Genomic DNA, 25,317 nt, shown 5'->3' with positions numbered 1-25,317 from the left:
TTGAACTGGTGAAGTCAAGAAGATAATAGAACGCAGCACTGCCAATAGTACAAATGTAGTTGTTTATCAAAGCAAAAACTTTGCACGTGGACGTGTCTTAATCAGTCAAACAAATTGATTAATTTATATCTTAAATAATAATGTTTGATTGAAAGATTCATGAATATACCATATAGTTTCATGACATGGAGATTATTATTGTAACACAATTCAGCGTGGACATATCAATGATGTAATATGTCATACTATATTATTATATGTCCGTATTAAAGACTATTATTAATACATTGTCTTCATCTCCACAGGGAGAGGAAGAGGAATCGTGTTGTGGCAGAGCAGGCGTCCAGGTGTTCAGTGTGTGAGGAGGTTCTGACAGACCCAGTCTCTATCCGCTGTGGACACTGGTTCTGCAGACAGTGCATCACCTCATACTGGGACCAGTCCGCTCCCACAGGACACCGTGGCTGTCCCCAGTGTGGAAATACATCCAGAACCACACCTGGACTGAAGACACCCAGTCAAACCACACCTGGACAAAGTGGGTACTAGGCTTGGGCGATATTGATTTTTTGATATCGGTATTGATAACGTGAATAATACCGCGATAATCGGTATTATCGGTTTTATTAATAAAACATTAATATATCACACTGACGGGCTGAATTTCCCCATAGAGTGCTATTTCTTGTTTTGGCCACTGTACTGTACTGTACTGTACTGTACTGTACTGTACTGTACTGTACTGTACTGTACTGTACTGTACTGTACTGTATGCCACTGTACTGTACTGTACTCCGCTGTACTGTACTGTACTCCGCTGTACTGTACTGTACTGTGCTGTATTCCACTGTACTGTACTGTACTGTACTCCGCTGTACTGTACTGTACTGTGCTGTATTCCACTGTACGGTACTGTACTCCACTGTACTGTACTCCACTGTACTGTACTCCGCTGTACTGTACTGTACTGTACTGTGCGGTAAAATGACGATATTAGTATTATGACGGTATTCGGTATTATTTATATACTCCGCGATATTACCGGTATTGATTTAAAATATCGCGGTAAACGGTAATATCGGTATATTGCCCAAGCCTAGTGGGTACATGCTTTTGGTTAGACATACCATTGGTCCGATATCTCAAACCCTCACCCTAACCTCCCACGGGGCAGCAGTAAGAATGTGCACTCATTGGAAATTGCAGAAATCATAGTCAGACTAAATGTGTTTTTTTGGTCTGTATCAATTATATCTTAGTGCAAATAATGAAGCTAAACAACTATCACTCAACAACTAGACAAAAACAACTGATCTTGTGTTACTTTTGGCAGTTTTTAGATGTATTTGTATTAAATCTGCGTGCGGGGTGCATTGGACGTGTATACACGTCTGTAGGTCCTTTTTAATGATATAAAACACAAATAACTACATCTACGGCACTCTCCATGGGTTTGATCACAACGGCAATGTCATCATTTCTGACTTAACCAATCATCTCGTTTGGAATATAAACGCTTATGGAGAGAGACGCTTCTCTTCCTCGCACTTCTCAGCGCAAGGAAGTAACGGAAGATTATGCCTCCTGGTGTTGGGGGGTAATGGAAGACGTTTCAGAGTAAAATCTGCCCGATCTGCTTGGCACTAAAGCACCATTATTTTTGAAACATTCTGGCGCATTCATGGTGTTGACAAAGTGCATATTTTCTGTAGGGCATTAAATTAGTAATGTGTGCTGTAAACAAATTAACCTGAATATTTTAAACATAAATGTTCTTCTCATTTCAGACGTCAGTCTGCAGGATGATTTGAACGATTATAAGGTCAGTTTGCAGGACAGTCTTGATGAAGTGAAAAACCACATGACGGAAGAGTCTGGAACCTCCCTCACGGAAGAGTCTGGAACCTCCCTCACCAGCACCTACTCAGAGCTCTACATCTCAGCGGGACAGAGTGAAGGGGTTAATAGCCAACATGAGGTGATACAGCTTGAGAGAACTTCCAACATGAAGACCTTCCATGACGAACCAATCAACTGCTGTAAAATCCTTAAGATCCTGTTCCCTGGCAGAACAGTTCTGACCAATGGCATCGCTGGCATCGGAAAAACATTCTCTGCGCGCAAGTTTGCTCTGGACTGGGCAAGAGGTTTGGAGAATCAAGATATAGATCTCCTGGTTCTCTTTTCATTCCGGGAGCTGAACTTGGTCAGAGATGAGCAGTACAGTCTTCTCAACCTGATCCATGAGTTCCACCCAACGTTAAAGAAGGTCACAGCAGAGCAGCTCGCTGCCTGGAAAGTTTGCTTCATCTTCGATGGCCTCGATGAAAGCAGGTCTCCGTTGCACTTCGACAAAAATGAAATCATCTCTGATGTCACAGTGACATCATCGGTGGATGCTCTGTTGACAAACCTCATCAAGGGGAATCTTCTCCCCTCGGCCCTCCTCTGGATAACCACCAGACCTGCAGCAGCCAATCGGATCCCTCCTGCATGTGTTGACATGGTGACAGAAGTGCGAGGGTTCACAGACCCCCAGAAGGAGAAGTACTTCAGGAAGAGATTCAGTGAAGAGAAGCTGGCCGACAGAGTCCTCTCACACTTGAAGACATCAAGGAGCCTCCACATCATGTGTTACATCCCACTCTTCTGTTGGATCATTGCTACCGTTCTGCTGGACATGTTGAGGACACTCACCACGATAGGACAGCTGCCCAAGACCCTGACTGAGATGTGCTGCCACTTCCTGTTGGTTCAGACAAACACGAAGAAGCAGAAGTATGATGAGACTCATGATGGGAAAAAGAAAAGAAACAAAAAAAAGAAAGATAATCGACAGCAGCTCATGAAGTCTGACAGGGATGTTCTTCTGAATCTGGGCAAGCTGGCGTTTAAACACCTGAAGAAAAGTAGCATCATGTTCTACCAAGAAGACCTGGAAGAGTGTGGTCTTGATGTGAAAGACGCCGCGCTGTACTCAGGAGTGTGCACGCAGATCTTCAAAACAGAGTGTGTGCTGTTCCAGAAAACGGTCTACAGCTTTGTTCATCTGAGCATCCAGGAGTTTCTGGCTGCAGTCTACCTGTTGCACTGTTTCACACAGAAGAACATGGAGGTACTGGAGACATTCCTGGGAGATGGATACTACAGAAACAACTCCCTCTCCGACTTCCTGAAAGCTGCTATGGAAAAATCCCTGAAGAGTAAAAATGGCCACCTGGACCTCTTAGTCCGCTTCCTCCATGGCCTCTCACTGCAGTCCAACCAGAGTCTGTTAGGAGGCCTGCTGGGTCAGACAGAGAACAGCCCAGAGGAGATCCAGAAAGCCATCCAGAACCTGAAGGAGATGTTAACTCGTGGTGATGTCTCTCCTGACAGATGTATCAACATCTTCCACTGTCTGATGGAGATGAACGACCACTCATTACATCAGGAGATCCAACAGTTCCTGAAGTCAGAGAACAGAACAGAGAAACTGTCTGAGACCCAGTGTTCAGCTCTGGCTGTCATGCTGCAGATGTCAGAGGAGGTTCTGGAAGAGTTGGACCTGGACAAATACAACACATCAGGGGAGGGGCGAAGGAGACTGGTCCCAGCTGTGAGGAACTGCAGAAAGGCTCGGTTAGTAGTTAACACATTGACTTGACTGCCAATCACGTCATGTTACGTCGCATCGAATCCATCACTTGACTGCCAAGCACGCAGTATTGTGTCCTATGGTCTTTTCAGTGGATTAGTATAGATGGCGCTCTTCATCAACGTACTGTATGAATGATGCTAGGTTGCTAGGCAACAGATAAAACCAGAAATGAACCAGAAGTGAAAGTCTGCCTCCCGTCCGCCTCAATTTAAACAGAAATGTGCTTTGGATAAAAGTGATACATAAATGCACCATTTACAATGACGCAGCATTTTATACAGCCGGTTCCATGTTTTCCCGATCTCAACCCTGGTTGCATGCACAGGACTGCTTCAATGTCAACCCTGTCTGCATGCACAGGACTGCTACAATGTCAACCCTGTCTGCATGCACAGGACTGCTTCAATGTCAACCCTGTCTGCATGCACAGGACTGCTTCAATGTCAACCCTGTCTGCATGCACAGGACTGCTTCAATGTCAACCCTGTCTGCATGCACAGGACTGCTTCAATGTCAACCCTGTCTGCATGCACAGGACTGCTTCAATGTCAACCCTGTCTGCATGCACAGGACTGCTACAATGTCAACCCTGTCTGCATGCACAGGACTGCTTCAATGTCAACCCTGTCTGCATGCACAGGACTGCTTCAATGTCAACCCTGTCTGCATGCACAGGACTGCTTCAATGTCAACCCTGTCTGCATGCGCAGTACTGCTTCAATGTCAACCCTGTCTGCATGCACAGGACTGCTTCAATGTCAACCCTGTCTGTATGCACAGTACTGCTTCAATGTCAACCCTGTCTGCATGCGCAGTCAGTACTGCTTCAATGTCAACCCTGTCTGCATGCACAGGACTGCTTCAATGTCAGCCCTGTCTGTATGCACAGGACTGCTTCAATGTCAACCCTGTCTGTATGCACAGTACTGCTTCAATGTCAACCCTGTCTGCATGCACAGTACTGCTTCAATGTCAACCCTGTCTGCATGCACAGTACTGCTTCAATGTCAACCCTGTCTGCATGCGCAGTACTGCTTCAATGTCAACCCTGTCTGCATGCACAGGACTGCTTCAATGTCAACCCTGTCTGCATGCACAGTACTGCTTCAATGTCAACCCTGTCTGCATGCACAGGACTGCTTCAATGTCAGCCCTGTCTGTATGCACAGGACTGCTTCAATGTCAACCCTGTCTGTATGCACAGTACTGCTTCAATGTCAACCCTGTCTGCATGCACAGTACTGCTTCAATGTCAACCCTGTCTGCATGCACAGTACTGCTTCAATGTCAACCCTGTCTGCATGCGCAGTACTGCTTCAATGTCAACCCTGTCTGCATGCACAGGACTGCTTCAATGTCAACCCTGTCTGCATGCACAGGACTGCTTCAATGTCAACCATGTCTGCATGCACAGGACTGCTTCAATGTCAACCCTGTCTGCATGCACAGGACTGCTTCAATGTCAACCCTGTCTGCATGCACAGGACTGCTTCAATGTCAACCCTGTCTGCATGCACAGTACTGCTTCAATGTCAACCCTGTCTGCATGCACAGGACTGCTTCCGTAAGATTGCATTGGGAAAACATGCTGACTTCAGTGTTGTCCCTGAACGCGTTCAATGAACGATCGTTCACGAACACGTTCATATGTTGGGTGAACGTACTGTATTTCTCTTTGATGAACGTCATTGTGAACGTGTTCATTTCTGGCGTGTGTGAACGTCACTTTCTCACGTTCAACTTCGTTCAAGAGTGAATGTTTCCATAGAGCCTTCCAGGCGAAATCCCCACTAAGACACACCCTAAACAGGCTTTAATATCTAACGGAAAACCCACCAATAAGTCCTTATCCGACACAATTTAACTAATATTTCTCAGCCGTACAATTTCACTGGAGCGCGCAGCACGCATCTCTGCATGAGGATCCTGTCATGCACGCAGACACAGAACATCCCGACTCCCGACCCAAACACTGGAAACGTATTGTTGTTTGATTAAACATAATGTGCCACGAAAAATAGCTTCCAATAGCTTGTTATTTTTGCGTGGAGGAGGTATTTGTCCAAATACATGATCGCCTCGGTCGGCCAACTAAAGACATCTCCCTCCACATAAGCAGCGATGCCTGATTTATTCTTCGTCGTACAACGTGTTCCATGCTGAAAATGGTGAAACTGAAACGTGTTGCGTCCGCGACGCGTTGTGAGCTTGTAGATCAGCTATTTTCAGCACGCGGAGATATGCAGGCTGTGAGAACTGAACTGAGAACTGAGAGCCTTCGCAATAAAAGCATGCAGCTTTCACAAGTTGGCCCATAATAAAGACAAGGAAAAGGATTAAGAATTCTGTGGCATTTCACATTGCAAAAGAGCTATTTTTTCCCAAATGTAAAAGAAATATACAAGAAGGAATTATTTTGGATAATGGTAATGGAGAAATTGTAAAAGTTGTAACTTTATTAATCCCAAAGTTATTCCCAATAGGAATAAAGTCTGCGGTTCTATGGCTATGGGCTGCGGCAATAATTTAGAAAAACTAAAAGAAAAGAAAAGAAAAGCGAAAATAACTAAAATAGTTCATTTTGTGGAACCATGAACTTTAGTTCAAAATGTTGAATGATGAACTATGAACTGAACTAGTTCATTTTTAAATGTTTGAACTGTGAACTGAACTAGTTCATAAAAGAGATGAACTTTCCCAACACATGGCTGACTTCATAAGCAATTTAAACGCTCGTTTCAACCCGTCACTTAGATGTTCTTGGCCGCTAAGAAATAAAACATCTGAGAGCATACTGTAGGTTATGACATTTATTTTATAATATTGGGGAAAATCAAACTAGTCTTCATTTCACACCTTCTACTGCTGGTTGAAATCTATGATATCTAAATGTCGATCTTCCTGTTATTCTAGTGGTGTTGACCCGAGGGTCACGACCCCTCGGGGGGTCGCCAAATTATTTTGGGGGGTCCACAAATTATTTATTACAACTGAATGGCTGGGAAATGGAAATGAAGTGTTTACATAGTACACATAGTACATGCATAAACTTTCCTTAATGATTATATCTGGTTTCAGTATTAATTTATGATATATTTTCTCTATTATTAAGGTTATTTTTGCAGTCAGTTTGTATTGGGGGTGGGGAAGCGGGGCGGGGCGGGGGTCGCGAGACATGGCCAAAGCATCCCTGGGGGTCCCCAGCCAAAAAGGTTGAGAACCCCTGGTCTATTCCACAATACTGTTTATGTCTGGATTACTATAGATAGGAGATGTTTTAGTTCACTTCCATGACAGTGAACTAGGTATCATTTGTTTTGATCATCTCTTATTTAATCTGCATTTACAGACTTGTTGGCTGTAATCTCAGAGAGACAGACGTTGAAGTTGTGTCTTCAGCTCTCAGCTCTAATCCTTCCCATTTGAGAGAATTGGACCTCAGTGAAAACGACCTGCAGGACTCAGGACTAGTGGAGCTGCTCTGTGCTTCACTGAAGAGCCCACACTGTAGACTGGAAGTTCTAAAGTAAGATACATTTACCACATTTATTATGATCACTTCTGTTTTATTATGTACTGTATTATGTGAATATAATATGAATGCTGTGGTGAGAATGTATTAATCCATTCTTGGTGGGAACCCCTTTTGGTGTTTTATACTTTAGCTATTGAAAAATAGCAGATCTACAAGCTCATAGCGCGGCACGGAGTGCCACGCTATGAGCTTGTAGGTCTGCTATTTTTGAAAAATCGTGAACATGTGGCACAAATCTTTGAATATATATTCTCAGGGCGAACATTTTTAACTCAAATCTTTGCTTCTGGGGGGGCATGTTTTCAGATGGGGGTCGGCGGCCTATTACATATCATTTTTTGGGTCCTTGACGTGAAATACTGTAGTTTGAGAACCACTGACATAGAAATATAGGTTTTTCAGATGTTTTCAGATTTAGACGACATTTTGTAGAATCGGCCTCAGGGTTAATAAGCTTGATATTGAATAATTAATATCCCTTTAAGGCAAATGTACAGGCTACTTTGACATACATAGTTGCACACCGAAAATAGCTGATCTACAAGCTCACTGTCTCCAAATGTCTTAATGCTCAGGGTGGGATCTATGTTGGTTCTCTGCTCTACATGTAAAGTGTCTTGACACAACTTGTTGTGAGTTGACACTTTAATACAATTTAACTGAATTGAATCACAGAGCGTCGGAGACGCAGCACTTGTGAGCTTGTAGATCGGCTATTTTCGACGTTCAATCCCTTGTAGCTACGCCACAGTTATCGAGCTTTACCGTGCTACCCATGAATACATAATCAATAGTCTGCATCTACCTACTGTACCAATCAATTATCATTCTATTAGTCTAGGTCTGTGGTTCTCAAACTGAGGGTCTGGACCCCCAAGGGGGTCCCCAGAGGATTAGCTTAATGTGCAGCATTGTTTTCTCACTGAACAGTAGACAAACCGTCAGTATAAGTTACAGTATACAGTATACAGTATACAGACTATCTGCACATTTCTAAAGCAACCACACCGAAGGGTTGGGTCGGGACAAAGTGTTTTTTAAGATAAACCACACCAATGCAACTTGGTGTGCAACTCATTGTGGTTGATAAAATAAAAAATAAACAAATAAAACGCTTTGGGTACAATTAAATTACTTTTAAAACATTTTTAAAACCAAATTGTCAAATATTACGGAAGAAAGAGGCAAACATTGTGAAAATAGCAGATCTACAAGCTCACTGCAAGGCTTTGTGAGCTTGTAGTTTGGCTAGTTTCACAAAATGTATCTGTGGAGCCGAGTCAAACTAAATGTAATGCCTACAATTCCAAGTCCTTGTCAGGTAGGTGGTCCTCTGTTCAGATATGATTATTTAGGTATCATTTGTTTTATAATCTCTTATTTAATCTGCATTTACAGACTTGTTGGCTGTAAACTCAGTAAGACAGGTGTTGAAGCTGTGTCTTCAGCTCTCAGCTCTAATCCTTCCCATTTGAGAGAATTGGACCTCAGTGAAAACGACCTGCAGGACTCAGGACTAGTGGAGCTGCTCTGTGCTTCACTGAAGAGCCCACACTGTAGACTGGAAGTTCTAAAGTAAGATACATTTACCACATTTATTATGATCACTTCTGTTTTATTATGTACTGTATTATGTGAATATAATATGAATGCTGTGGTGAGAATGTATTAATCCATTCTTGGTGGGAACCCCTTTTGGTGTTTTATACTTTAGCTATTGAAAAATAGCAGATCTACAAGCTCATAGCGCGGCACGGAGTGCCACGCTATGAGCTTGTAGGTCTGCTATTTTTGAAAAATCGTGAACATGTGGCACAAATCTTTGAATATATATTCTCAGGGTGAACATTTTTAACTCAAATAATTTGCTTCTGGGGGGGCATGTTTTCAGATGGGGGTCGGCGGCCTATTACATATCATTGTTTGGGTCCTTGACGTGAAATACTGTAGTTTGAGAACCACTGACATAGAAATATAGGTTTTTCAGAAATGTTCAGATTTAGAAGACATTTTGTAGAATCGGCCTCAGGGTTAATAAGCTTGATATTGAATAATTAATATCCCTTTAAGGCAAATGTACAGGCTACTTTGACATACATAGTTGCACACCGAAAATAGCTGATCTACAAGCTCACTGTCTCCAAATGTCTTAATGCTCAGGGTGGGATCTATGTTGGTTCTCTGCTCTACATGTAAAGTGTCTTGACACAACTTGTTGTGAGTTGACACTTTAATACAATTTAACTGAATTGAATCACAGAGCGTCGGAGACGCAGCACTTGTGAGCTTGTAGATCGGCTATTTTCGACGTTCAATCCCTTGTAGCTACGCCACAGTTATCGAGCTTTACCGTGCTACCCATGAATACATAATCAATAGTCTGCATCTACCTACTGTACCAATCAATTATCATTCTATTAGTCTAGGTATGTGGTTCTCAAACTGAGGGTCTGGACCCCCAATGGGGTCCCCAGAGGATTAGCTTAATGTGCAGCATTGTTTTCTCACTGAACAGTAGACAAACCGTCAGTATAAGTTACAGTATACAGTATACAGACTATCTGCACATTTCTAAAGCAACCACACCGAAGGGTTGGGTCGGGACAAAGTGTTTTTAAGATAAACCACACCAATGCAACTTGGTGTGCAACTCATTGTGGTTGATAAAATAAATAAAAAGTACGGAAGAAAGAGGCAAACATTGTGACAATAGCCGATCTACAAGCTCACTGCAAGGCTTTGTGAGCTTGTAGTTTGGCTAGTTTCACAAAATGTATCTGTGGAGCCGAGCAGCGTTGTGAGCTTGTAGATTTGTAATATTTTCGCATTCATGTAATGCCTACAATTCCGATTGCTTCTAAGGGGAGGGGGGGGGGGGGGGGTCCCCAGTTCAAATATGATTACGGTATGTTGGGGGCCAGGGTTTGTTTTAATTGAACTAAAGCATCCAGGTGTGAAGGCACCCTAAGTGGGACAAGAGAGTCCTTTAATAGATGCTGGAAGCAGGTTCTAAATCCAGGAATAATGCATATTTAAATGTGTTATTTATTAATTCATTTATTCATGTATGTTTCCATCTGGTGTTTCAGCCTGGCTCACTGCGGCCTGTCAGAGAGATGCTGTGAAGCTCTGGCCTCAGCTGGAAGCTCTAATCCCTCCCTAAGAGAGTTGGACCTGAGCCTCAACGTGGTGAATGATTCAGTCCTGGAGAACTGCAAGTGAGTAGACTTGGGCTGTGTCCATGTTGGACAGTGCAGTGTTTCCCTTAACAGTGTATTCACTCTGACACGACGTCACAAAGCATGCAGAGAGAACAATGCAGTGCCTCAAAGAAACTGGAAATATTAACCTAGCATTTGTACTCAAAACTAAACAACAACAAAAAAATAAATCTAATAAGACATATCCAATATGTGATAGTTTCTGACCGAGGCTAAGTCATATGAAAGCTGGGAATCATATCTTCAAATTTATATATTGGTTGTTCAGTTTGAGTTGACCCACCAGTTTTGGAGATATGGCTTATAGAGTAATGTCTTGCAGAAAACGAGTTGAGAAAACATGCTTGAAATGTTCACTTCTGTGGACTAACATTACACCTATAGCTACATATTTCAGCTCTGACATTTATTTCAGACATGCTCTAGTATGTGAATAGTGACAGTCTGCCTCTTTTAACTCATTTTGGATTAAAAAAAAAAGAACATTGATGCATTGTTGTTCTACTTCCTACAGAGTGAAACACTGTAGTGTCAGCTAGTGGAGACGTTGTGTTAGACAGTTAGACATTGATGCATTGTTGTTCTACTTCCTACAGAGTGAAACATGGAGGAGAAGATTGGCTCACTAATCCTCAACTCATTACAAAACGTGAGTTTTCTGTTTGTGTCAATATCACACATTTATACACTGTTGTATACTTGGTTGATGTTGTCCTGAAAACTCTTGTGCTCTCTACTCTCTGCTCTTGGCCTGGTCCTTAACACCATCAAGATGAGGTCATGTGGTTTGACAGAAACAATGGGCCTCATTCACTAACCTGGTCGTAAACAACATGTATTTCGTCTATATTGGCATAAGTTCAGTTCTGACGTGCGATGCATGAAAGGTGGTGCAGAGCCGTGATGTGTGCAGATCACAGGTGGATCTCGTTTTTGTTTGAAAGTCACAAGTGATCTCCCGTGTCGATCATTGGCATCGTTCCACGCTCCATTTAACAACATACAAGACAACCAGAAATATAAATCACACGTGTGTGAACTGAGCGGTGCAACTATACATGTATTGTTACAGTTACTGTACTGCACTGTGCTCTGTACTGTATTGTAGTGTACTGTGCTCTATGCTGTACTTAGTAAATAGTTACCGTGTGTTACCATGCGGGGGTCCCCGGGGGGTCCCCAGAACATCCAGACCTCCAGGAACGCGCCCAGGGGGCCGGCTCAGTTCTGGCGAGCCTTCCCACGTCTGAAACGGTTGAGAAATGAGAGAGTTACCGTGTTGCAGCTTTCCGTGCTCGGACAGACAGACAGACAGGTACACAGAGAGACAGACAGGTATACAGAGAGACAGACAGGTACACAGAGAGACAGACAGGTACACAGAGAGACAGACAGGTATACAGAGAGACAGACAGGTACACAGAGAGACAGACAGGTACACAGAGAGACAGACAGGTACACAGAGAAACAGACAGGTACACAGAGAGACAGACAGGTACACAGAGAGACAGACAGGTACATAGCTGTGTAATGGAGAGGAGGCACCGCTCATAAAACTACAGATCTGAGATTTCAACGCGTGTGTAATAAAGTGGAAAATATTGTGAAAATAGCAGATCTACAAGCTCACAATGCCTCAAACTAAATGTAATGCCTATACAATTCCAAGGGCTTGTCAATGTGGGGGTTCAATTATTATGGGGGTCCCCAGTTCAAATATGATTATTTTGGGGGTCTCCAGTTCAAATATGATTATTTTGGGGGTCCCCAGTTCAAATTATTATTCTGGGGGGTCCCCAGTTCAAATATGACTATTTTGGGGGGTCCCCAGTTCAAACATGACTATTTTAGGGGGTCCCCAGTTCAAATATGATTATTTTCGGGGGTCCCCAGTTGAAATATGATTATTTTCGGGGGTCCTCAGTTCAAATAAAATCACACTGTGTGGAGACTTTAAGACATTCTGCCCCCTGGTGGTTGGACTCTAACACTTCACCCGACAGTGACGATCTTCTCTATTACATTTTAAATGTATCGAGACTTAATTTAGTCGACTAATTAGACTAAATAATGTACAACTGACTAAAATAGGACTAAAACTAAATGGTATGTTATTCAAAAGACTAAATCAGAATGTGTTGTCAAAATTAACACTGCATTAGTTTGTAGATCTGTGTGTGTGTGTGTGTGTGTGTGTGTGTGTGTGTGTGTGTGTGTGTGTGTGTGTGTGTGTGTGTGTGTGTGTGTGTGTGTGTGTGTGTGTGTGTGTGTGTGTGTGTGTGTGCACACGCACATGCACTGTTGTGTGTGTGTGTGTGTGTGTGTGTGTGTGTGTGTGTGTGTGTGTGTGTGTGTGTGTGTGTGTGTGTGTGTGTGTGTGTGTGTGTGTGTGTGTGTGTGTGCACACGCACATGCACTGTTTGTGTGTGTGTGTGTGTGTGTGTGTGTGTGTGTGTGTGTGTGTGTGTGTGTGTGTGTGTGTGTGTGTGTGTGTGTGTGTGTGTGTGTGTGTGTGTGTGTGTGTGTGTGTGTGTGTGTCAGTGAATGATGTATTTAATGTGTACTGTGTTGTTTTCTCATCAGATTTCCAGCGTCTCACACTGGACACAAACACAGCACACTGTGACCTCTCTCTGTCTGAGGACAACAGGAAGGTCACACGGGGGTCACAGAGGTCAGGGGGTCAGCGTCCTCCTGATCATCCAGACAGGTTTGATTACTGGAAACAGGTTCTGAGTTCACAGAGTGTGACTGGACGCTGTTCCTGGGAGGTAGAGTGCAGTGGATGGGTTCATATAGCAGTGGCTGACGGAACAATCAGCAGGAAAGGAGGTGGTGACTGTTGGTTTGGAGGGAATGAGAAGTCCTGGAGTCTGTACTGTGATGGTGGTTATGGTTCCAGGTACTCTGTCACACACAACGGACAGAGGACTGACCTCCCTGTCTTTGCCTCTACAGGCTCCTACAGAGTATCAGTGTATGTGGACCGTCCCGCTGGGACTCTGTCCTTCTACACAGTGTGCTCTGACTCACTGAGACACCTGTACACCTTCCAGACCACGCCCACTGGACCTCTCTATGCTGGGTTCGGGTTAGACTCCTCCTCCTCCTCAGTGTGTCTGTGTGAGCAGAGATAGAGTCTCTATGTGAGGGTGACATCATCAGGTCGCCATGGTTACTCAACATGTTTGAGTGAGTGCAGGTTGTCATGGTTACCACCGTCGCCACGGGGTACCGGCCACCGGCCTAGTGTTACATCATGGACTCCATATTTGGGCATGAGTGACTCGCCATGACATCACGGTGACATCATCGTGATGATGTAATAATCAGAGCAGTGACATCATTGTGATGATGTAATAATCAGAGCAGTGACATCACCATTACAGCTCCTGGACGTTGTCATGTCAACACCCCCCAAGCATTTGACCTTTGACCCCGGACCCCCGTTAGATCAGATTTGTGTCATTAAAAATGTTACAAACTGTACAATAATGCATTGTGAGCTTGTAGATCTGCTATTTTCAAATATCAAATAAATATATGGTTAATATTTGATCATTTAGCTTCTAGGACCCCCTGGAACCCCCTCAAGGACCCCCGGGGGACCCTGGACCACACTTTGAAGAACCAGTTAGTGTTGATTTAGTCGACTAAAACATTGACGGAAAATGTTTGTCGACTACTTTTTTCCACTGAGGAAGACTAACATGACTAAAACTAAGACTAATATACTGACAATGTCAACAAATAAAACCTAGACTAAATGTTAGGGTGGAGAAGAGATCCAGTAGAACTAAAAGACAAGTCATTCTATGCTTGGTTGCATGCTGAAAATAGCAGATCTACAAGTGCAGTGTAGATCGGCTACATTCAGCAAATCAACCATTACGACGCCACCAAGGCCCACCGAAATACATTTTAGTCGACTAAAATCATATCATTAGTCGACTTAAACTAGACTAACACTAAAACATTTCAGATGACTAGAATAATGACTAAAAATAAATGAAGCTTCATTCCAAAGACTAAAATGACAAAAAAAAAATCTAAATTTGCTGTCAAAATAAAACAAAAGAACCAGTTTAAACACGTTAACCCTTTATATACACACTGGCTATTTGAAAACAGCAGATCTACAAGTTCACAATGCGTCGCCATGCATATATATTTTTTTATATATATTTCAGAAAATGGTAACACAAATCTTGTGTGGGGGTACCTGTGGGGGTCACTGGCACAACTATGTTCAAATGACCTTTGACCTGGTAGACGGGGATATTCTTTGACCTTTGACCTGGTAGACGGGGAGAGTATTTGACCATTGACCTGGTAGACGGGGAGAGTCTTTGACCTTTGACCTGGTAGACGGGGAGAGTCTTTGACCTTTGACCTGGTAGACGGGGATAGTCTTTGACCTTTGACCTGGTAGACGGGGAGAGTCTTTGACCTTTGACCTGGTAGACGGGGAGAGTATTTGACCATTGACCTGGTAGACGGGGAGAGTCTTTGACCATTGACCTGGTAGACGGGGAGAGTCTTTGACCTTTGACCTGGTAGACGGGGAGAGTCTTTGACCTTTGACCTGGTAGACGGGGAGAGTCTTTGACCTTCTGAAGCATCATCTGAGTAACTGCTGGGTCTCAGTGTGGAGGCTGCAGCAGAGCTCAGTGTGGAGGCTGCAGCAGAGCTCAGTGTGGAGGCTGCAGCAGAGCTCAGTGTGGAGGCTGCAGCAGAGCTCAGTGTGGAGGCTGCAGCAGAGCAGGTTGTTTCTGGACTTCACCTTCGCTGCCGTTCCCTCTTAGGTGTTCCTTGAAGGACAGGGTTCTGTCGAGGGTCACACCGAGGTGGGTTGGATTAGAGGCAGCTTTATCTTGAGTCCACTCAGATGATGTTCAGTTCTCTGGCAGCTTTAGCGTTGTGGAGATGGAATACGTTGGAAACTGGTTTTGTTGGGCTTGGTTTTAGGCGCCAGGTTTTGCAGAACTGGTCCAGTCTTGTAAAGGTCTTCGGTGAGCACCTGTTCCGGTTGGTCAAGGTCTGGTGGTTTGGAATGCCAGACAGATGTCGTCTGCATAGAGGAATGTTGCAGGATTTGGTGGATGGTGGGTCGTTTTGTGTAGAGGTTGAACAGGGTTGGAGCTCTAGAACTGAGCCCTGCGGGACTCCATTTATCTGTTTTCTCCTTGCGCTCGTGTTCTGTCCGAGGTGAACTCTGAACCTCCGGTTGGTCAGCAGAGCTTTAATTACTGCCGTTGTCCAGCAGGGAGCGTCCTTTGTTTCACTAGGAGGTCTTTGTGAGTTTCACTATGAGGTCTTTGTGAGTTTCACTATGAGGTCTTTGTGAGTTTCACTAGGAAGTATTTGTGAGTTTCACTAGGAGGTCTTTGTGAGTTTCACTAGGAAGTATTTGTGAGTTTCACTAGGAGGTCTTTGAGAGTTTCACTCGGAGGTCTTTGTGAGTTTCACTAGGAGGTCTTTGTGAGTTTCACTAGGAAGTATTTGTGAGTTTCACTAGGAGGTCTTTGAGAGTTTCACTCGGAGGTCTTTGTGAGTTTCACTATGAGGTCTTTGTGAGTTTCACTAGGAGGTCTTTGTACCAGACGGTATCATAGACAGATGTGAGGTGTATGTGTACAGGTACTGTATACATACAGTCCCTGTCTTCAGTCATCTACCATGCAGACATCTACACCCCCCCCCCCCACACACACACACACACACACACACACACAGCTCCACTGCCATCTAGACCAACTCCCACCAGCTGACTTCACCGTCCAACCAGCCTGGAGAAAAGAATGGGAGTCCAAGGAGGTCCCAAACAAACACCTGGTGTCAGACCCCAACCAACAGGTCCCTGGCACCACCCTCAATAGATTCATAGATCCAACCAACAGGACCCTGGCTCCACCCTCAATAGATTCATAGATCCAACCAACAGGACCCTGGCACCACCCTCAATAGATTCATAGATCCAACCAACAGGTCCCTGGCACCACCCCCAATAGATTCATAGATCCATGCAACAGGTCCCTGGCACCACCCTCAATAGATTCATAGATCCAACCAACAGGACCCTGGCACCACCCTCAATAGATACATAGATCCAACCAACAGGTCCCTGGCACCACCCTCAATAGATTCATAGATCCATGCAACATGTCCCTGTTCACTCTCTCTGCTCTCCTATATTAAATTTATATCATTTTATCACAACAATGTACAATCTGGAATCCATTCCTTACAATACATTTCACCAATGTGTTTGTAAAGGTGTCTAGTAACAAACAAACGTGTAAAACAAAAGCTTCGTCATTTGGGTTAATATTGACTGTAGAAAAGTAATGGTTTTCCTCTAATGACTGTAACTGATTTATGAACGGCAGTAATGCCCGATGTCCTCAGACACTTTCATTAGTGTTCAATCTTTGTATAATATTTGTATATTTGTATATTTGATATTTTTATATATTGGCCAAATGTATTGACATTGTTAATAGATACTGATATATTGTATCTATCCAGTCTGTAATCACACCTTGGGTGTGACTGTGAGGTGATGATTAGTGATGGTGTGCACCTGCACAACGTCACCACTCCTTCAAAAGAGACTTGACTCCCACAACTCCTCACACTGAAGAAGGCTGTTAGCCCAAACGTTTGTCCCCATGAAATAGAGAAATAAACCTGCTTGAATGTGTTTCTTGGTGTGTGAGACCTCTCTACTTTTTATGATGTTGATTTAAACTGGCAACGCACCATAAGTCAGAGCACGGTGATCACAAGAACGTTTTCTAAAACAAATTCTTGCAATGATTTCAATGTGTTTGTAAAGGTGTCTAGTAACAAACTAACGTGTAAAACAAATTATTGCAATGATTTCAGAATCATGAGAAAAGGTTGACTAGACTTCATGTCTGCTCTCCTACTGCTGTGAACATGTTGTTGACTAGACTTCATGTCTGCTCTCCTACTGCTGTGAACATGTTGTTGACTAGACTTCATGTCTGCTCTCCTACTGCTGTGAACATGTTGTTGACTAGACTTCATGTCAATCACTCTGGATTCACACATCTACTAAATGTGTTGTTAATTAACTCAAATCAATCATTGTTTATATATCGATTCATTATTAGATCATTATTTCCTAACTCGTTCCATTATTGTGTTTTCATTGAATATCCATTTGATATCGTTCTGTCTCCACATGTTATTGTATGATCATGTGTAGAAGTCATAATGTTATTGTATGATCATGTGTAGAAGTCATAATGTTATTGTATGATCATGTGTAGAAGTCATAATGTTATTGTATGATCATGTGTAGAAGTCATAATTGTTTAATAAAGTGATTGTTGACAGTCTGTCGTTGTTCCTGTGTATTAATATTCATAGTGTTGTCATGACAACAACATGGCCACAGCTCATTGGTCATGTATAATAACTGTGTTGGGTCTATTATTTCATATATAAACCCACAGTGTCTTTACATTACAACTACAAGGCTAGCAGCACAAAGTAAAAGTTGCAGCATATAATGATGCATTGAGGTTGCTGCTGAGGGTACCAAGATGGCATAGTGCCAGCCAGCTGATGGTGAACTTGGGGGTTCCTACCTGTCAAGGCCTTCTAAGAAACTTAACGTATAAATATAAATATAATATCTATTTATTGTGTATTGTCATCTTGTATGTGATCTGGACCCTGAGTCTGGAATAAACATTGGATACAATATCTCTGCTGTCAGGAGGAAACCTCTTAACTCCATATCTCTGCTGTCAGGAGGAAACCTCTTAACTCCATATCTCTGCTGTCAGGAGGAAACCTCTCAACTCCATATCTCTGCTGTCAGGAGGAAACCTCTCAACTCCATATCTCTGCTGTCAGGAGGAAACCTCTCAACTCCATATCTCTGCTGTCAGGAGGAAACCTCTCAACTCCATATCTCTGCTGTCAGGAGGAAACCTCTCAACTCCATATCTCTGCTGTCAGGAGGAAACCTCTCAACTCCATATCTCTGCTGTCAGGAGGAAACCTCTCAACTCCAAAACCTCTCAACTCCAAAACCTTCATTTTTCAGGAAATGGAAAAACAAATGTTACGTTTTTTTCAGAAATTGAAGAAAACCTTATATTTTTGAAACAAAGCAATACTGCCTCATGATTGGAATTCTTTATTTGGAACCCCGTGAGATACAATATCTCGTTTCCGAGAAGAGGGTCCATCAAAGTTGGTATTGTGACTTTGTATATTATCAGAAACTTGCATGTGTCATTATATTATCACCACTTTACCCGAATACAGCTCAAGTGGAGTTAGGTGGTTTTCTCTGTCATTGATAGTTCTTATCAATGACAGAAAATAATACCTAAAATACATTCATATACATATAAACATATAGTAGAATACAGCTTGTTAAAATACATTCATATACATATAAACATATAGTAGAATACAGCTTGTTAAAATACATTCATATACATATAAACATATAGTAGAATACAGCTTGTTAAAATACATTCATATACATATAAACATATAGTAGAATTCAGCTTGTTAAAATACATTCATATACATATAAACATATAGTAGAATTCAGCTTGTTAAAATACATTCATATACATATAAACATATAGTAGAATACAGCTTGTTAAAATACATTCATATACATATAAACATATAGTAGAATTCAGCTTGTTAAAATACATTCATATACTATAAACATATAGTAGAATTCAGCTTGTTAAAATACATTCATATACTATAAACATAGTAGAATACAGCTTGTTAAAATACATTCATATACATATAAACATATAGTAGAATACAGCTTGTTAAAATACATTCATATACACTATATTACAGCTTGTTATTTAACCTCTTAAAGCCTCTAAACTGGACCTGAGTTGTCTCTGTACTTTTTTTTCTGTCTACACCAAATGTTGGCAGAAATCCTCGTCCTACAGCTTGTAGATCTGCTATTTCTGGCTGAAGGTTCCCCCCAGAATAGAGGGTATGCGTATGACATCATCATCATACCCAGAAGTTATGTGGGAACGCCTACTGAGTGGCAAAAACTACTTTCTGGCCTGATTGACAGCCCATACATCCAATCAGAAAAGTCCTATCTGATTGACAGCCCATACATCCACACAAAAAAGTCCTATCTGATTGACAGCCCATACATCCAAACAGAAAATTCCTGATTGACAGCCCATACATCCAATCAGAAAAGTCCTGTCTGATTGACAGCCCATAGAGCCACACGGGGACTACACATTTCACGCCCCCAAATGAGACAGCGTCCCCACTTCTGGTCCGTTAGAACGGTGTACTGCAGGCCAGCCCATAGGAGTCCATTGAAATTCAACAGTAGTTAGCCTACTTTTAAAATGTAACAAAATGAACTGAAGACTATATTGATTTAAATAAAAATATGTTTCCAAATGTATGAAGTGTCTTTGTCAACATATATTGTTGTTTTCTCAATACAGGATGTATTTCACATTTAATTTACCACTTGAATGAGTTACCCATAATGTTAACGGAGCAGAGGGGAGACGTTAGACAGAGAACCTGTCGCTTTTAAGGGACGTCACTGCCTTTACGAGGCTACGAGCGCCGACTTTGAAGAGTGGAATTCTCAATAATGAATCCCGATCCTGACTGACTTTGTTCATTCATGTCTATATTTGGAACATGTCACAGGCTTACTAATATGTTCTACCTACCACGGAGCTCCGACGGTGTGTTTTACCGCTGTCAACTTGTATAATTAACTTGGCTGAATAGTTGGGAAAATAACCCAGCTAAATGGAGGAGTGACATCCTGACATTTACAACTAGTGAATTCTCCAGATGAGTATTAATAATTAGTCTTGCACGATGCCGTTTAGATCATTTTCAACAAATACATAAAACGAAACACAACAAATATATCTGGGTATTGAAAACCTCAAGGGATGCGACCGTGACGTATATACCGTGCGCCCACTTTGACTTTGAGATTTACAAATTTAATGCTAGCACTTTTCACAAACTGATGGAGTATATTATAGTACATTGTGGGATGTATATTGAGATGGCAGGTAGCATATGTGACATTGAAAAGGACAAATCAAACATATGGGACACTTTATTGGAACACAAAAAAATAATTGCTACAGCCTCAGTAATGAACCAGTGAAATGAGGGTATTTCATGATGCCTCTCATAGGGATTGCATTGGCAGCTGCAGTACACCGTTGAAACGGACCAGAAGGGGGCGCTGCAGTACACCGTTGAAACGGACCAGAAGTGGGGCCGCTGTCTCATTTGGGGGCGTGACATTTGTAGTCCCTGTGTGTCTCTATAGCTCTGATTGGTTCAAATAGGTTAGGAACCGCTGCAGTGGTGTCCAATTAGAACTTCAACCATTCTGGGCAGGAACCATAGAGTATATATATAATAGAGACTGAACTGGCGCGAAGCTCCGCCCCCCCAGCTATTCATGTCAGTGGAAGTTGCTCAGTGGCGTTTTGAAGCACCCGGAAGACTGCCGGAAGTCCCTCCCAGGACCTCAACTTTGAGGTCCTGAGTGACGTAGGGCAACCGAGCGCTCAACGTTAAAGCCCAGCTGCACGGGGTTTCCCGGTCATGAATCCACGGGTCCGCCTGTAGTCCCTCCTCCTACCACTAGGACCCAGAGCTTCAACGTTGGAAAGTCTGCCTGCCCCCTTGGCAGGAACCCCTGTTGGTGTTTGAAGCATTATGTTATACTTTAGCCATTGAAAAATAGCAGATCTACAAGCTCGTAGTACAAGCTCATACAAGCTACACCCCACTTTGGGAACCACTGGTGTAGGGTACTGCGCCTGCCTTGGGCAAATACTTTGATTGTATTTATAATATCAAGATGGCTAGATCTATCATCACATGGTATAGGCCAGTGGTTCCCAAAGTGGGGTCCGGGGACCCCCAGGGGTACCTGAGGGAGTTCCAGGGGGTCCGGGGACCCCCAGGGGTACCTGAGGCTGAGTTTCTTCTACAGAATGAAGTCCTGCTTTTCCAATGCTTCTCGCAAAAAGCTGGTTACAGGACTCTTCCTGTCGCAGCTTGATTATGGCGATACTGTCTACCGCTTTGCTAGTTCCTCAACTCTGAGCAAACTTGACCCCCTGTTTCATGCTGCATTGAGGTTCATAACCAACTCCCCCTATAGGACTCATCACTGTACTCTGTACGCCCTAGTGGGTTGGTATTCCTTAACGTCTATAGGACTCATCACTGTACTCTGTACGCCCCCTAGTGGGTTGGTATTCCTTAACGTCTATAGGACTCATCACTGTACTCTGTACGCCCCCTAGTGGGTTGGTATTCCTTAACGTCTATAGGACTCATCACTGTACTCTGTACGCCCCCTAGTGGGTTGGTATTCCTTAACGTCTATAGGACTCATCACTGTACTCTGTACGCCCTAGTGGGTTGGTATTCCTTAACGTCTATAGGACTCATCACTGTACTCTGTACGCCCCCTAGTGGGTTGGTATTCCTTAACGTCTATAGGACTCATCACTGTACTCTGTACGCCCCCTAGTGGGTTGGTATTCCTTAACGTTTATAGGACTCATCACTGTACTCTGTACGCCCCCTAGTGGGTTGGTATTCCTTAACGTCTCGCAGGTTGCTACATTGGTATATTCTCATTTATAAAGCCATTCTTGGTAATCTCCCACGTTACATTGGTTCTAAATTTGAACTTGTCCAAAACTCTCTCAACCTCAGATCAAATGCTTGGTTACGCTACGTCGTGCCCCCAACAAAATCTGAGGCTGGAAAAAAAAGCATTGCTTATTTCAGACCCTGGTCTTGGAATGACCTACAGACCAGACTCAAACTGGACCCTGGTCTTAATGACCTACAGACCAGACTCAAACTAGACCCTGGTCTTAATGACCTACAGACCAGACTCAAACTGGACCCTGGTCTTAATGACCTACAGACCAGACTCAAACTGGACCCTGGTCTTAATGACCTACAGACCAGACTCAAACTGGACCCTGGTCTTAATGACCTACAGACCAGACTCAAACTGGACCCTGGTCTTAATGACCTACAGACCAGACTCAAACTGGACCCTGGTCTTAATGACCTGCAGACCAGACTCAAACTGGACCCTGGTCTTAATGAGCTACAGACCAGACTCAAACTGGACCCTGGTCTTAATGACCTACAGACCAGACTCAAACTGGACCCTGGTCTTAATGACCTACAGACCAGACTCAAACTGGACCCTGGTCTTAATGACCTGCAGACCAGACTCAAACTGGACCCTGGTTTTAATGACCTACAGACCAGACTCAAACTGGACCCTGGTCTTAATGACCTACAGACCAGACTCAAACTGGACCCTGGTCTTAATGACCTACAGACCAGACTCAAACTGGACCCTGGTCTTAATGACCTACAGACCAGACTCAAACTGGACCCTGGTCTTGGAATGACCTACAGACCAGACTCAAACTGGCTGCTCTGATTCCCCTAGTGAGCTTTAAAAGGATTGCCATCATGGGCACACTTCCCATACACTGCTCCTGCTTTGACGTATAGCAAATGTCTGCTTGCTTTTTAGTCTACTAGCAATTTTCCGTTGCTTAGTTTTTATTTTATTAGTCCTGGCCGCGTTAATAGGCGTTCCTGTTCTCCCTTTGAGCTTCGGTAGTGGGTTCTGTATTTATGAGCGTTGTATGTCTGTCCTGTTTTTTGTTGTGTATTTTTTTTGTTATTGGCAGAGCTGTGTCACTTATTTTGCCTCTTGTCTTGGCCAGTTCACACTTTTAAAAGAGACTTCAGTCTCAATGTGGTTTTTACTGGTTAAATAAAGGTTAAAAAACACCCCACTTTGGGAACCACTGGTGTAGGGTACTGCGCCTGCCTTGGGCAAATACTTTGATTGTATTTATAATATCAAGATGGCTAGATCTATCATCACATGGTATAGGCCAGTGGTTCCCAAAGTGGGGTCCGGGGACCCCCAGGGGTACCTGAGGGAGTTCCAGGGGGTCCCCAGCTAAATGATAGTTTGGAACCACCGTATGGGGTCTGTAACTCAGAGAGTGTACAAATGGAACCAAATGGACCCGTCAGAGTTAAATTAACATTGATTTTACTAAATAAATTGGGGGTCCCAGAGATAGAAATGCCATTAAATGGGGGGTCCGTAGACTAATGCATGTCAAACTGGGGGTCCTTGAAATTAAAATGGTTGAGAATCACTGTTAGAGCCGTACGAATCTTCTCTTATGGGGGTCCCTGGTATGTCTTTTCAAATGGGGGTCCGCGGGACTAATTAGTGTCTATTTGGGGGTCCTTGGTGTGAAACAGTTTGGGGAACCACCGGTAGGCCTATAGGATAGCCCCTTTCTGGACCCTTGAACCACCGGTAGGCCTATAGGATAGCCCCTTTCTGGACCCTTGAACCACCGGTAGGCCTATAGGATAGCCCCTTTCTGGACCCTTGAACCACCGGTAGGCCTATAGGATAGCCCCTTTCTGGACCCTTGAACCACCGGTAGGCCTATAGGATAGCCCCTTTCTGGACCCTTGAACCACCGGTAGGCCTATAGGATAGAACCACCGGTAGGCCTATAGGATAGCCCCTTTCTGGACCCTTGTTTTATATTTGGGACAAACAAACAGGGGTCCTGAAAGGGGATAATTATTTCACAACAAAAAAATACAAGTAGCCTCTGTAGCATCATGATAACCACCAGGATATATAACCCAGTGTCAGTGTGTTTACATTCTGATTCGGAACTGAATAAGAAAGCAGAATATGATACTAAAACAATCTCAGCTTACTTCTAGCCTAGCTCTGGTTTGATTGATTGATTGAAAGTATTTATTAACAGTTTCCAGAATTTCAGTACATTTCAAGCACAACTCAATACACAGACTGTTAACTGTGAGTGGACGACCCCATAAAGCATTACACTTGTTTACAAGAGGGTCCACCTTGTTCAATTCATCAAAACATTTAGAGACGTACAAATAGCCTAGACACTTCTATAGCCTATAGACAAAGAACAGAACAGGAATTCCTCATAAAAGGAGGTAAAAAGGGAAAGGTTTTACGGGGACCAGTCAGCAAAGTGCATTAGGCTATGGACCAGAGATACTTTTATAGCCTATATGTTCTTATTCTGAAAGCCTAGCCTGTACTCACGGTATGGTTATGGTGACAGTCTGACAGACGTAATGTTTGGCCTGGCAGACAGACCGCATGGTGACTTATTTATCCAAAATAAATCAAATAACTTCTTTCCGCCAACAACACGTGTCTATTCAACAAGAACATAATATATGGACCTTATTATAATTACAATAACCTGAAATGAAAATAAGCTACACTATAAAGTGAAACGTCAGAGATAAGAAGAAAACTGTTGGAAATGAACGAGAACAGTACATAAGCCATAAGGTGTCTTTGTTGTTGTTGTTGCAGCTTCTAATGCGCCAGCTGTCAATAATACATTAATTGTAACCAACTCTGTTTTGTTTTCTATGGCTTGTTGTCACCATGACGTCACACTACAGTGCACTATATCTTCGCACGGAACATTTATAGGAAATCCATGTCTGCTACCAAAACAATACAAATAAAGAGTGTAGGCCTATTGAGTTATAGTTTCAGTAGAACAGTAGGACCTATAGGCTATAGCCCTTACATGTCATCTAAGAATACATAATGAATGCTTCATAATGTCACAATGCTAAAGAAGAAAGCATATGAGAACAAGAACATAATATTACTCACAACTCGCTGCTGTTTCATTGAATAGTTCCTTCAGAAGTCATGTTCTCAATGCAGTCAACTCTCTATTGGCTAAACGCTAAAGCATCACTGAAAGAGGGTTAAGAGCGACACCCAGTGGACATTC

At 43.0% G+C, this 25,317-nt stretch overlaps 1 protein-coding gene and 2 long non-coding RNA genes across 3 annotated transcripts; 2 read left to right on the top strand and 1 right to left on the bottom strand.

Moving 5' to 3' along the window:
• Position 1: 1 nt before the first annotated feature.
• Positions 2–25,317, bottom strand: LOC306918664. The gene is made up of 3 exons (XR_013789364.1): positions 25,194–25,317; positions 11,542–11,642; positions 2–529 (listed from the first exon to the last, which is right to left on the bottom strand). It is a non-coding gene; the product is annotated as an uncharacterized lncRNA (long non-coding RNA).
• On the top strand, positions 1,913–14,820 carry LOC306918661 (protein NLRC3-like). Its single transcript, XM_079531547.1, has 5 exons — positions 1,913–3,621; positions 8,574–8,750; positions 10,265–10,393; positions 10,993–11,045; positions 12,980–14,820. The coding sequence occupies exons 1-5, from the start codon at positions 2,006–2,008 to the stop codon at positions 13,531–13,533; spliced, it is 2,529 nt and encodes an 842-aa protein (XP_079387673.1). The 5' UTR covers positions 1,913–2,005; the 3' UTR covers positions 13,534–14,820.
• Positions 14,925–17,639, top strand: LOC306918663. Its single transcript, XR_013789363.1, has 3 exons — positions 14,925–15,687; positions 15,918–15,940; positions 15,987–17,639. It is a non-coding gene; the product is annotated as an uncharacterized lncRNA (long non-coding RNA).

The sequence above is a fragment of the Electrona antarctica genome (genome assembly GCF_951216825.1).
Source record: "Electrona antarctica genome assembly, contig: scaffold_164, whole genome shotgun sequence".
Lineage (NCBI taxonomy): Eukaryota > Metazoa > Chordata > Actinopteri > Myctophiformes > Myctophidae > Electrona > Electrona antarctica.
The sequence above is the reverse complement of the archived record's forward strand: the minus strand, read 5'-3'. Positions and strand labels throughout refer to the sequence as shown.